At 37.2% G+C, this 15226-nt stretch overlaps 1 protein-coding gene across 9 annotated transcripts in view; it reads right to left on the bottom strand.

The window, feature by feature from the left end:
• The window catches only part of NBEA (neurobeachin), a 607387-nt gene that overhangs the window by 304735 nt on the left and 287426 nt on the right, over positions 1-15226 (bottom strand). For all 9 annotated transcript variants that reach the window (XM_055089393.1, XM_055089395.1, XM_055089397.1 and 6 more), the window contains one exon: positions 2288-2396. In XM_055089393.1, the coding sequence (XP_054945368.1) occupies positions 2288-2396 (109 nt within the window). The remainder of the gene's footprint in view (positions 1-2287; positions 2397-15226) is intronic.

The following is a 15226-nucleotide window of genomic DNA, read 5'->3' as shown; positions in this document are numbered from 1 at the left end:
GGGAGAGGCCACAACAGTGAGAGGCCCGCGTACCGCAAAAAAAAAATAAATAAAAAATAAAAGTGATATAAGTTTGGTAAACCACACACGCACAAACGTACACACAATCAATGCATTTACTAATACAGCTTTAACCTAAAAAGAACAAATAGAAACATCTGGGTTAAAAAACAATGCACATTCGTTAAGTAACAATGACAATACTCTCAAAATTAGGTTTACATTAGTAGTTTATTTTATGTGTACACAATCTAAAAACCCTGAGTCTTCGTATCCCCTTCATAGCCTCTACACCTCCTTTAGCCATGCGTCATCAACAGGAGTGATCTCATTCATCCCCAAGGGGGTAAAAACTGGTATTAGGGTTGTGTGAACAAAACTTTACTCTTTTAATGTATAAAGCACAGATGCATATACGGTACACAAATAGATATGCAGCATATTGATGATAATACAATAAATCAAGTTGGGGGCTGATTAGGATGACAACTATTTAAAAATTTTCCTTGTGGGGAGCAACAAAGAGAAAAGGTTGAGAAACACCGCCCTTAGCTTAACATCACCTTGGTTAAATATATGTTAGAGCTTGTAACTAATATCTAGCTGCTTGAAACTCTATTTTAAATGCTTTCACGTGACAAATATTGATCTGTTTATATTCCCACAAAATATCCTGATTTTCTTAGTAGATATATGATCAACTCAAAACTGATTCAGCAGGGAATTCAGTTAATAATCTAAACCTTATTTACCAACAGAAGTCAAAAGTTAATTGAATATTCTTATTTTGTCTAGAGTTCTGACATATCTTATACCTAAACATATTATATTCAAAGAACTCAATCTTTCCTTGTCATCCAAATTACAGCATGACACCCAATGTTATAAATATCCGATGCTATTTACGGTTGAAGCAATAGAAAACTTCATCTTGACAAACACTTAATTGTCAGTGGACTTTTACCAGAGTTTAAAATGTTTGTTTGTTTTTTGCAAAATAAGGTTGTGTAATCCCATATGACAAGTGTGTGCTGTCTCATCTGACAAATGAAGCAGAGGTTATGGGTTTTAAAGTGACAACAGCTATTTTTCTGCCTCATGCTTTTTAGCTAGGTAGGTCAGAGATCACTAGACCTAGGACATCAACTTGCATGGCTAAGAGAGCTGCTTTACTGAGATAAAAACCTCATCAAAATTGAAACCGTGGGCTCTGGCTTCCAGCCACACCACACTTGTTCGCATGTCGTATCAGGAGAATAAATTGGTGGAGTTATATATTATTTTCAAGGCCACTGAAATCCAACCTAAACCAAATACCGGGTCACCTCAATATTTCTGAAACCAATTTTATTGAATTAGGACAATACAAATAATGTCAAATAATTACTGACATGCTAGAAATATAAGAATAATGTTCTTAACTTAAAAAACTATTAGTATGTAATATATAGTGCTTGAACATCCTTTAGTTTTTGCATATAAAATAGAAATGACAGCTATTTGTTCTTTACTCAAATGATAGTTAATTGTACTTATGAGGATTTTTCAACTATTACATTTCCATATATAGATCGATACGTACAGATCTACATTTATATCACATACAATGGCATTGCTTCATTTGTCATTAAAATATCAATTATAAATATAAAATATGAACTAAAATCTTTGGCCACTCTAAATAAAGATAGATACATTATTAAATAATCAATCACTGAATGGTAAAATTGTTTCTCCATATAACAACTGTTACACCCATATCTAATGGTGTGTAAACTATGCTTAAAAATTACTAAAGGGGCTTCCCTGGTGGCGCACTGGTTGAAGGTCCGCCTGCTGATGCAGGGGACGCGGGTTCGTGCCACGGTCCGCTCCCGCGGAGCGGCTGGGCCCGTGGGCCATGGCCGCTGGGCCTGCGCGTCCGGAGCCTGTGCTCCGTGGCGGGAGAGGCCTCAGCGGTGAGAGGCCCGCATACCACAAAAAAAAAAAAAAAAAAAAATTACTAAAGGAATTGCATTATAAAACTGTATTTGCCTTTAAGAATAAGTCAGAACAACTTCAGTCCACCAACTGGTTAGGAACAGGGCAGGACGGGTCTCTTCATATTGCAAATGAGGTAAAAAGAAATAAGTGCCCTGCATTTGACATTTACTAAAGCTTGTAAAAACTACTGAAATGACTTCAGTGAAATTTTTCTCTTAAAAATAAAACCCTTATGTAAGGTTACCATTGGTGACAACCGACTTATAACAGAAAAGCAGAATTTAATTCAATCCCAAAACCTTACCTCGAACTCTGCATGTTTATGTACATCCTCAGCTCTCTGTCTATTCAAAATAAACTCAGCTTCATTTGCAACACGAACTATATGGTCCTTCATAGCATGGCATAGCAATCTGAAAAGAAAAATACCTTTGGAATTATTATTCTTAATAGCTTGTTTAATCCAATTTTTTTCAATAATCAAATTTCAGTATTGAAAGTATTAACTATGCATAAATTTTAGATAAAGCTAAATCATATAATTAAGAAATATGCCATTATATTGTTACAGCAATGCCTCTTAAATATAGTGTGCCTTGTGAACAAATGATTCAGTTAATTCAATAAAGTTATTTAATGCACTAAAATCCAAGGATTTTTGACACTTTTTAAAATGGCTAGAACAACAAAATTCATGCCATGGAAGTAAATTTTCACACAAAACTGGATGACCATATGTTAGTAAATCTATAGACTGGATTCTTTCTTTAATTAATACAGACAATAGGATTGACACCTAAAATTCACTTAAATGCTCAGATTCTTAATTCTAAGATGGAACTACCTTGAAATGAGCTCCAAGCAGCACTCAATTCAAGATAGTTCTCAGTAGAAATCTTTCCAAAATCCATGTCTGTTCTGACACAGATTTTGTTACTCCATGATGAGATTTCGGTTAAATTATGACTGTCACTCTAGGACCAGCGGGAACTTCCTGGCAGTATGACGGAAGCACCACTAAAATCTTGCATAGCAGGAGGACAGGTAGAGAGATCACTTGGAAACATGTAGCAGTATTCTCTCCAATCACATAAGAGGGATACAGGCACATTCCAATGGGAATATGGTCTAGTCTTCAGCATGAAAGTTAATGACAACATAAATTATTCGAAGACACAAGGGTTAGGGGAATCTGCTAGAAACCACAATACTTGGGGAAAAAGGCTCAAACTCCTATGTAAATAATGTTGGAGGGCAAACAATCATATGGATAGTCTTAAATTTAATCACTGAGGCAGCTGGAAAAATAAAAGAAGTTAAAGAAAGATTAAACTCCAAGTATTAACTTCTGATGACATCATTGGTCTATATTTTATAGATAGTCTTCAAAAGAGAAAAGAGATGTGAGAGATTAGAGTATTTCGTTCAGTGGCTTTGTCTAGTGCATGAAGGCTGAAGAAAGCCAGGAAAAAATCTAATATGTGCAAATTAGTGCAGATTGCATTTAAATAGATTAACAGAAGACAGCTGGAAAGGAGAGACTCAGTGTCTGGCTGGTTAATAGGTACTATTCTCAGGAACAGAACAAGTGGATGGGCAAAGCCAAGAGGCATGGTGGCAGAGGAGGGGGTGGGGTGGGGGAGACTCATGCCTCAGACACACCAGAGAAATTGCATCAACTGTCTGAAAGTCTGTCCTCCTACCTCTGACCCTTATGAATTATATAGCAACTAATATATGATGTTTTATTTCCATGCATCTTCTTATCTGACTCATTGTCATTCTGGGTGACCTCATTAGCCATGTGGGAAACCATTCACCACAGTACCTCACAATTCTCTGACCTTTTAAAGGGGAACCAAAAATCCCTAAATCTAAGATTCCTTTAGAATCTTCAATTCTACCTCACTTCAGGAAATCACCTCATTGGCCAGAATCAGCTTCACATCGTAAATCTTTATGCCAAGAAACTACTCTCTGGTCACAGTCTCCTATCCTAAGTGCTTTTTCTCCCCTTCACTCATCCCTCCCTGGCCCCAGGCAAAAATAAGCTCACTTCCAACTTCCACTTCTTTGATCCCTCTCTTCTCTTAGTCCTCCAACCACTGCTCAGATTTACCTCCTTTCCCCCCAAGCATGGATCGCCCCCAGTCCACACTTTAACCATTCTCTTTCCAGCACCTTCACTCAATTCCTGATCTGCCTGCTGTAATTGCTCAGGAAATACGTAATCCTAGGTGAAGACATGGGTCTCCTTCCTCAGTCCTACATCTGGACCTCTGAGGAAACTTGAGTTGACTTTTCTAAAATAATTTTGTTAAGTGTGTATTCCTTGTCATGTATGGTCACTGAAGTCTCTGTTTCATTATGTTAGTGTCAGCTAATGATTAGACAGATATTTCTTTAAATGCCTGAATCCAAAAAAATCTCCCAGAATTTCTCAAGCAGCTGTGTGGGTGTTTGCACAGCCCTTGAACACTCAGCCAGGCAGGTTTCAACTTTACCTTTGCATTTACTTCCTGCTTCCATAGAGTCCCAGCGTCAGCAAAAGATGAGAGTTTGGGGCCTTCTCAGGTCTTTCCAGAGCATGAACACAATGTTAAGCGTGTGCAGGGCCCTTTACATTTCCAGGAATAAGTCAGAGCTTTTCAAAGCCCTTGTGTACATTTCACTCCCCAGCTGCTCCTCCCAAGCTTTTTGGTGTGTCTATCATTTGTCTCAACTGTTAATCTATCACCTCAGGCAGGTGAGGTGTCTATCACCTCAGGCAGTGAGGTCTAAGATATTAGCCTATAAATGTCTTCAACAAATGCCCTCAGGAAATCAGCTTTGTTTTTTTCACTCCAGGCCACTTCCAGGTTAGGCAAAATAAAACAAATCTTTTAAGCCATTCTTCCAGGGAGTCACCAGACAGATCAGAACAAGTAAGTGATTTAAAATTCTTTGCTAATGAGGTCTATTATGCTCCCTCTGGTACAGTGCTTATAATGTGTACTGCATTTTTATGGCTTCCTTTGAACTGGGGAGCAAAGGTTGGGACCGAAGTAAGTTAAAATGTCACAAAATTACTCTATCGTCGCACCCACCAATAATTTTTGAAAATATTTTTGTTGCACATACAATTATTGAGAATTATTTTTTTTCAAACGTTGAAAGTGTTATGTCACTTTCTTTGGTGCTGTTATTCCTTTTTTTTTTTTTTTTTAATTTATTTATTTATTTGTTTTTGGCTGCGTTGGGTCTTTGTTTTTGTGTGCGGGCTTTCTCTAGTTGTGGCCAGCAGGGGCTACTCTTCACTGCGGTGGGCGGGCTTCTCATTACTGTGGCTTCTCTTGCTGCAGAGCACAGGCTCAAGGCGTGCAAGCTTCAGTAGTTGTAGCACACGGGCTCAGTAGTTGTGGCTCACGGGCTCTAGAGCGCAGGTTCAGTAGTTGTGGCACACGGGCTTAGTTGCTCCGCGGTATGTGGGACCCTCCCGGACCAGGGCTCGAACCCATGTCCCCTGCATAGGCAGGCGGATTCTTAACCACTGTGCCACCAGGGAAGTCCCTGTTGCTGTTATGCTAATTTTCCCTTTTGGTAGATGATCAGTTCTTTCTTTCTGGGTGCTTTTGTCTCTTTATTTTGGGCATTGTCCAGTTTCAGTACCATGTATCTAGAATGGGTTTCTTTTTATTTAGCCTACTTGAGGTACATTGTGACTTCTGTGTCACTGTATTCTTATTTTCAATCAGTTCTTAAAAATTCACAACAATCATCTTTTAAAATATTTCATCTCCCCTACACTCTGTATTTTTTTTCTTTTTCAATTCTGATGATTTGCAAACTAAACTTTCTTAGTTTACCTCCATATCTCTTAACATCACTTCATTTTTCATTTCTTTCTCTTTCTGCATTCTGGGAAAAATTTCAAAATGTATGTTCCAAGTCACTGGTTCCCTTCAGCTGTGTCTCACCTGATGAATCATTAATACATGGAGTTTTTTCCAAATTGTATTTTAAAATTCTATAATTTTTGATTTTTCAAATCTTCCTCTTCATTTTGATGGTCTCTTCTTATTCATTCAATTTTGTGCTATTTTATTTCCTGTATTTCACAATTCTAATCTTGGTAGTCCCTAGGGATCTAATTTTTTTATTTTTTTCCTTGTTGATTCTCATACATAGTGGTTTTCATTCTCATATATTTAGTACTCTTTGACTGTTACCTCATTTCTGGTTTATCAGGAGTCCAACAGACCTAACTTGGATAAGTATTTGCTTTTATTTCTTTTGATACCAAGGAGAGCCCACTAGAACCATGTTAGCCTCTCTTAAGGATCTTGGCTTAGCATGAAAGTTTCAGGCGAGGTTCTATACTTAATTCCTGGCTAAAGATTTAAAATCCTAACAGCATTGCTGTTTTAGGCATATGTGCTCAGGGCATTCCTACTCCTTGAGACACCAATTTATAGGGGGGAGATGTGGCCCTGGAGAAGCCTAAACCATGACTAAACCATTTATAAGATGCATGTTGCCTCAAAGAGTATATCCTAAGTAGGATGTGAATGTTCTGTAGCAGAAGATAACCTCAGATCACTGAGTCACCCATACAGCTTTATTCACTTTTCAATCTGCTGAAATGTGACTTTAACATCATCCTACATTAAATTAATCACCAGTCTTGTCAATTTTACCTCCATAATATATTTTTAATCTGTTTGTTCATTACTTTAACATTGTTTTAATTCAAGCCTTAATCATCTCTCATCCAATTACAATAGCCTCCTAATTTCTCTGCCTCCCTCAAATCTTCCATCCTTCTGATACATTTTTCGCTTTGCCATTACTGTTATTTACACTTAAATTTCTTCAATGGCTACTTTTAATAGACAGGATAATAGCCAAACATTATATAGAGATCAGTCTACTTCTGTAACCTTATCTACTGCCTTTTTAGCATACTTTTTCTATGTTCTAGAAAAACCTTCCTAGTTCTTTTAATGACTCATGCTATTTCAGGATTTCTATATGTGCCATTTCTTCTTCCTGCAATTCTTGCCATTCCCTCCTCTCAATACAACTAAGAGATCTTCTCCCAATTTCACAAATGTTCTGGGCGTTACAATATTTATCACACTGTCTTATGGATTTTTTCCCTCTCTTTTCCTTTTAATAAGTCTCTCTCTCTTAGAATGTGAAGTCTGTTAAATGAGGTACAATCACTATTCATCTCTGTATCCAACATGATCCGCATGTACATGTCATGAAATACGGACTCACCAATAACATATGACTAAATGGAAAGATGACTGGATGAATACATGAGCAGGTTATGTGGGAAGGAGGGGCAAAGAAGAAACAGAACTTTAATGATTAAGGCAGTTTAACACTATAAAATTCTATAATACATTTAGCACATAAAAAAGAGGTAAATAAAAATATCAGATAACTTGGGAATTACGGAACATTTTCTTCCTCAGAGTATCTGTACAAGACAGGAAGTAAATGAAGTAGTCTTCATCTTCTACTCCAAGTTTATTTTTCAAAGGAAATAGAAAAAGAAAACAATTTGTTCAATTCTATTCATTCCTGTCCTAAAACAGAGTTGTCATGGATACAGGAAAGAAGTCAGGAGACAAAACAAAGTATTCTCTTCCAAATGGAACAGATATCGTTGCAGCAAGTTCTGATTTTCTAGGAAGTTTCTAATTTTATGCAGTTTGTTATAATTTAAACTGCTTGTCATTGACCTGAAACCCTGAGATCCTGAATTTTAAATATAAATAATTCCTGTAATTTGACTGAAAGAAAAAAAAATGTCAATAGGAAAGGCAATATGAGAGGTCAGACAAATTAGTCTTTCATCATCACTAGATGAGTGAGGGGACAGAAGGCAGAACTAGTTTATATTTAAGTTCTGTCTTTTATTAGTGTTATAAACTTGGACAAATAAATTTTCCTTGTGTCTGAGTTTTAGTTTTCTGATTAGAAAATGGGTGTGCACTGTCTCAGATATCCTATAAACTGGAAGAAACAGTGCATGCCCAAGCTGTAAGATTACAGCTTAAATTTTAGATCCTGATTTATTTAGTCAAGAAAACAGACCCTGATTGGAAGTAAAGGGGCCACACAGTGTAGGAGCAGATGTAATACCTCAGTGTCACTTCCTCTGGCCCCAAAACCTTAAAAGAATTAGGCATAGAGTTTCTAGTGACACTGCAAGGAAGAGGCTGGCTGGATCAGAAAATTTCAGTTTCTTCCTGTGCTAGAGTTGTTTAATAGACTATTAAAAAATCTGGAAACATTTATAATTTTTTTAATTTAAATAATATAGAGCTCAAAAAAAGAGTACTATATAGAGCACAAAGACATTACAACTTTTAACACAGAATTATGTCCATATTTGCTTTATTAGATAATAAAGAACGTAAAGGTATTTTCTGTTGTTTTAAATCTTAATCTTCACAAAAAAAGCTAGGGTTGATTTTTATTTTTCTTCTTTTGATACCACGCAGTGTGCCTATACTTGTTTCGGTTCTGTCTCCTAAAAGGAGCCTTCCCCAATCATTACTGTCCACTGAAATAGGTCCTTCTTCTTAAGTCAATTTTATATCAATTTTTTGCACTTAGTTATATACTGTCCATGACACTTTGAACTGTTTAATTTTTTGTGCATGTAAAACCTAACTTCTCAATTACAAATTACTTTGAGATGAAGACCAGATGTAAAATGTATTTGTATCACTGCTAAAACTATTTAATGAGTATTTTATAAGTATTCAGTTTTGTTTTGTTTTGTTTTTCTGTATGTATTATAATTATTTACATAGGTGTTAATAAAGTCAGGAATACCTGTACAGGTATTACACTACTTTTGGTAATTAGAAAATAACAACTTTTTTGTAATCCTTGTCCAGCTTGGACTGTGACTCTTCATAACAGCCATGTTATAAAATAAGTATTCTGTTTTTTCACATGTTGGTCTGTACACAGCAACTGAGAGAGATAAATTGTCTGTGTGTTCTCATTTTACGAACATGGAAACTAATCCGCCTGTAATCAATGCTTCAATTCCCTGGGCACCTTGGGAAGAGTTCCTACACTAAAACTAATGGCTCAGGCCATGACCGTACTCTGGCTTGCTCATTCTATTCCTTTACCTCTCACTTTTAGTTTATCCTTGGACTGACCACACACACTATATCTTCACGGCAGCATTGACTCTCCTGTAACCAAGTAGTTCACTTCTCCCTGTGTCTGTTCTTTAAACAACATACCAGCCACAAATGCAAAGGCCAACTCTAGTCTCCTCTGTTACCAAATGATCCTGGTTGTGTCAGAATGGGTACAGAAACTAAATCGAAGTTTTCTAATAAAGATGTATCATTTGAGTCTAGGCTGGCATTTGCTTGCAATATGTAAGCTAAGGACAACAACAAAAACGAAACTTTATGTCTCTAAGAAATAAGAAACAGGAAGAAATATGGCACAGAAATGACTATGCCAAAAACAGGGTACCTTTCCCTTTTTATTTTTTAATACAAAGAACTATTAGTGTTTTATGAAATATTACTTAACTCTCACCAAAGCTAAAATAATAGTGCCTGGAAGGAAAGTATATTTAAAGTTGTTCTCAGAGGGAAAAGAAAATCTCAATATATATATACATATGCAGATATATGCAGATATATCTTAAACATGGTTAAAAATGCAATTCAAATAAAATATATGATTACTAATTTTGAAATATATTGCCTTTTTACTTGAAATCTAGCCATTATTAAATGGGATTTGTTCATCTTAGTTTCAGGTTAATATATTATTTATCACCAATGTCTAAAGTTAAGTCTATAAATTAGCAATACTGTTTAAGATCTATCTATACAATTAATTTTGTAAATGCACAGATTTTTTTTACCTCGTTTGCAAACCTCAATATGTTTAATAACTTACTACATGTGTAAAATAAATAACATAGTAGTATGAAAAAAGAATAAATTAGGTACTACATGAAAAAATATAGAGGAAACTTCTGTTTTCCAGGCGTTTCCAGGGTTTCTTGGTTCAAAATTAAATCAGATTCTCAACTCTAAGAAGAAAGTTTCTTATAGTGTTAGAAGGTGCTGTTTTTTGTTTTGTTTTTTTTTAAAAACACAGTTTTTGCCAAATCAAGGACATGAAACAAACTCAAGCAAACCAAAGCTTATTGGTTTAACTATTGAATAGCATTTGTTAAATTAACAAGGATATTCAAATTTGGGCCGTATAATCACTAAATAATTAAACTTGAATACGATATGCTTCTCTTCTTCAAAACGTAAGAAATGCAAGGTTATACATTTTTCCTTATTTTAAAGAACAAAACAAAAAATTGGAATCTTGTGAATCATAGGTCAAATTCAGTGCTAAACAAGAATACATTCCAGCTTGTTATGAATATTCATTAATTATATCCTATAGGCTTCCAAAAGAGTGATAGAGGTTTATTTTAGGCAAATGATTAATTTATTTCAAAAGATCACTCAAGTTCTATACTTTGAAAGTCTTTCTTATTTGCTTTATAGTTCAATTCATATTTTAATAATTTAAAATCCAATTATTATTGCCAAGATATTATAGGCAATTTTACATCCCATTAACCTTGCTTTGTTTTAATTATAAAGATCCTTTGTTAGATTCCTTTAAATGATCCAGTTTATAATTTCAGCCTGTCCTAGGGAGTACTTTAATTCAGCTGCACATTCATCAACTGTTTTTGTCGTTAATTGTAGACAACTGCACAATTGCTTTCTCCAGCTATGATTGATGAATTACATTCACGAATGTAGCTGTTAAGTAGGATAAACATTTATAACAATTTCCACTTAAAGATTTTTATCTTCATTCCCACAAGGAAAATTAAAGACATATTCTAACAACCAAGAGAAAATATTTTGTATGTTTCATTTTACACTATTAGAAAAAGTTAAGAAAAATGTTGTATGCCCATGCAAATGGGATAAAAGTGTATGTAAAGAATCTAATTTGTGCCTAGTACAGAGCTGGCATCAACAAATAGAAGCCAGATAAACTGAGTAATGTGTCTTGACTGTAACTACATCCGAACTATCTAAATATGATTTTTTTAAAATCTGGAACTCCCAGTTCAAATTTATGAAAGAGAAAGGTCTAAATTGAAAGGAAATGGACCAAACTAAAGACAGGAGTCGGCAAAATTCTGAATATATACTGTATGTAGTAACAAAAAAATAACAAAATAACCTCCCATTTTTAAAGTGTCTATATTACTTTAATTGTAATAAATGTCATATATTACATCCAACCTTCAGAGAAACTAGGCAAGATGTGAAACAATGTCAGAGGGAGATTATGTTACATGCCTAGAATCCAATAGTTTATCATTAGGAGAACTGGTATTTGAACTTGTTACAAATAATACACACATGCTCCATATTATAATAGGCACTGTGGAAATAGCCATAAAAAATACACCACAAATAAACAGGCACTAACACTATGGTATGGTAAGTATAAAACAGGGGAAAATGGAAGGTGGTTTGAGAATGTGGGAAGTCACCTAATCCAGATTAGGGATATGGAGGGGTTGGTGCTCAGAGAAGAGATTATTTTCACTAAAGTTAGAGAAGTGAATGTCATAAAGCAATGCCCATCGTCTTTGTCCTGTGGACTACTGGGGAAAACACTACAGTAGCAAAGACAGCATCCTCAATCAGGTCCCCCAAACACTGGCAAGTCTCGGGTGTTTCCTTAGTCATTTCACTTCCCAGTTTCTCTACACTGGCTATTTTCAATATTTTCTACTCTTCTCAAGTATAACACTTACCTCCCCAAATTTCCTTCATTCTCAGAAAATGGCCCTAACTGCCACTTTGTAGAGAAAATAGAAGGCATCATTACAAAACTCTCTGAATCCTGCCACCTAGTTAATTGCCTGCATCCTTTCTCAATACTCATCCACAAAAGGCTAACCCCTGTCCCTGTGCCTCACCCCTCTCAGAGACTGTACTCTTTTAATTGAGTAGAAACTTTTCTTCTTTCTTTCCCACCATATTGGCTTCTTTCCATCAGCATTTTAAAATACTCAAATCCTTCCTTCTACTACCCTCCTCCCCCTCAAATTAAAACCCTATCCACCACCAGCAACCACCCTTTCCCCTTCTTGGCCAACCTTCTTACAGTTGTAAGTACTTACTGTCTATACTCACCTCCCGCTCACTTCTCACCTGAAAACATCCGAGCTACTCTCCCTGCTTCCCTCAGTTATCTGCTCCCATCCTCTACCTGCCTTTTGGCACATTTGTTACATCAGTAATTACTTAACCTAACACCGTTGTTCCCACCAGACTGAAAGCTCTATTGGCGCAGTGCCTGGGTCTATACCCAGCATCTTTAGCACGTAGGTATTCATTCACCAGTATAAATTTGAATGAAATCAACATGTCCCTCTTGTCACTGACTCCAGTGGTGCCTTTAATCCTGACTTTAAAATCCTCTTGTTGACTATTCATTCCTTCTCAAACATTCTACTCAACATTCTTTTCTTCATTCCTTCAACAAATATTTGTGATTGCAAAATAAGTACTAGGCATTATTATTCCAGAAAGCAGGGATATATCAGCAAATAAGACAGAGAATAAAACACGAGTTCTGAAGGGAAGTACATTTTAGCAGGAAGATATGTAAACCAAGAAAAGATTTTGAGACAATGTTATTGAATGTTAAAATAGAGTCATGTAATGGAAGTCTGATAACACAATAAGATGGTCAGGGGAGCCTCTCTGAGAGTGTGACATTTAAGCTGATTCCTCCATGATGGGAAGGGGCAATCACTTGAAGATGTGGGGAAAGAGGATTCCCAGCAGAAACAGCAGCGAGAGACTGGCCACTTGTTTCCACTCACTCCACACACTCTCCCTGAGCATCACACCCATTTACCTCATGCAAACTGAGAACTCTTGAATTTAAATCTCCATATTAGCTGTCTCTTTGGAGCTGGACACCCAAATTCTAAGATGTCAATTTAACATTTCCACTTGGAACTTTCATAGGTGCTACAAACTCAATGTAACCGAAAGTAAAAATATCTCTCACCAAATTCATGCCCTTCCTTCTGTATTGTTCTAAGTAAACTATGCTTACACTATAAATCATCCGGCTATTAAAGCCAGAAATCAAAGTACCTTCTTTCTCCTCTTACCATCCAATCTATCAGCAATTCTATAGATTTAATTTCCAAAAGATACTTCAAATTTGTCCACTTCTTCCATCCTCATAGCCGCTATTGGTTGCTCTACAACACCATTCTCTTCAAAAGGATTCTGAAACTTCAGATCGGTATCTCGTTTCCAGTCTGCAGCCCCAGATATCCATTTGTCACTCTGCAGATTATGCCAAACCTCTTCAACTACAGCCCTGCACCCTTAGCACAGCTTACAAACCCCTCCATGGCATGACCCTTGCCATGAAGGGATGGCCCTTGCCTGCCTCTATGTGGCTGGCACACAACATGCACTGAAACAGCTGTTGGCTGAGGGAAAAGAGCTCTCCGGCAACATGTCTTGCTATCTCTTGCCTCCAGGCTTTTGCGCTACACTATTCCCTCAGTCCTGAATTTTATTCCTCTATTTTTCGTTTTCTTTCACCTAGCTATGTCCTAATCATCTCTCATTTCTCAACTAAGATGGCATTCTGTTTAGATATACTTTTTTGTGGTGAGGGGCCCTCCTCCTTTCATTCTTTTTATAGGCGATTTTTTTTTTTTTTTTTTTTTTAGCAGTACGCGGGCCTCTCACTGTTGCGGCCTCTCCCTTTGCGGAGCACAGGCTCCGGACGCGCAGGCTCAGCGGCCATGGCTCACGGGCCCAGCCGCTCCGCGGCACGTGGGATCTTCCCGGACCGGGGCACGAACCCGCGTCCCCTGCATCGGCAGGCGGACTCCCAACCACTGCGCCACCAGGGAAGCCCTATAGGCGATTTTTTAAGAGCAGTTCTAGGTTCACAGCAAACATGAACAGAAGATACAGAGATGACCCAGATACCCCCCTCCCCCAACCCATCCTCGTCCCCATATCACCATCCACCATCAGAGTGGTTACATTTGATACAAATGATGAACCTACATAAATACATAGCATTATCACCCAAAGTCCATAGTTTACACTAGGATTCACTCTTCGTGTTGAATATTATAAGGATTTGGACAAATGTAAAGTGACATGTATCCACTATTACAGTATCATACAGAGTAGATTCGTTGCCATAAAAATCCTCTCTGCTCTGCTTATTCGTCCCTCCCTCCCCCTAATCCCTGGCAACCACGGATCTTTTTCCTGTGTCCATAGTTTTGCCTTTTCCATAATGTCATATAGTTAGAATCATACAGTAGCTTTTCATATTGGATTCTTTCATCTCAGAATACACAAAGTTCCTCCATGTCTTTCCATGGCTTCATAGCTCATTTCTTTTTAGCACTAATTAGTAAATATTCCATTGTCTGGATGCATCATATAAATAAGTGGGTATTTATTTATCCATTCACCTACTAAAGTGCGTCCTGGTTGTTTGCAAGTTTTGAAAATTAAGAATAAAATGATTATAAACATCCATGTACGGGTTTTTGTGTGGACGTAAGTTTCTAACTCCTTTGCGTAGATACCAAGGAGCACGGTACTGTATTCCATGGTAAGATATGTTTAGCTTTATAAAAAACGCCAACCTGTCTTCCAAAGTGGCTGCACCATTCTCCATTCCCGCCAGCAGTGAGTGAGAGCTCCTGTTGCTCCACATCTTCACCAGCATTTGGTGTAGTCTGCGTTCTGGATTTTAGCCATTCTAATACGTATGTAGTGGTATCTCCTTGTTGTTGGTGGGTTTTTTTTTTCTTTTGTTTTTTTTGTTTTTTTGGTTTTTTTGCGGTACGCGGGCCTCTCACTCCCGTGGCCTCTCCCTTTGCGGAGCACAGGCTCCGGACGCGCAGGCTCAGCGGCCACGGCTCACGGGCCCAGCCGCTCCGCGGCATGTGGGACCTTCCCGCACCGGGGCACGACCCCGTGTCCCCTGCATCGGCAGGCGGACTCTCAACCACTGCGCCACCAGGGAAGCCCCCTCCTTGTTGTTTTAATTTACATTTTCCTGATGACATATGCTTTGGAACATCTTTTCCTATGCTTATTTTCCATCTGTATACTTGTTTTTGGTTAGGAGTTTGTTATGGTCTTTGGCTCATTTTCTAACCAGGTTG

This window comes from Physeter macrocephalus, chromosome 13 (assembly GCF_002837175.3).
Source record: "Physeter macrocephalus isolate SW-GA chromosome 13, ASM283717v5, whole genome shotgun sequence".
Lineage (NCBI taxonomy): Eukaryota > Metazoa > Chordata > Mammalia > Artiodactyla > Physeteridae > Physeter > Physeter macrocephalus.
The sequence above is the reverse complement of the archived record's forward strand: the minus strand, read 5'-3'. Positions and strand labels throughout refer to the sequence as shown.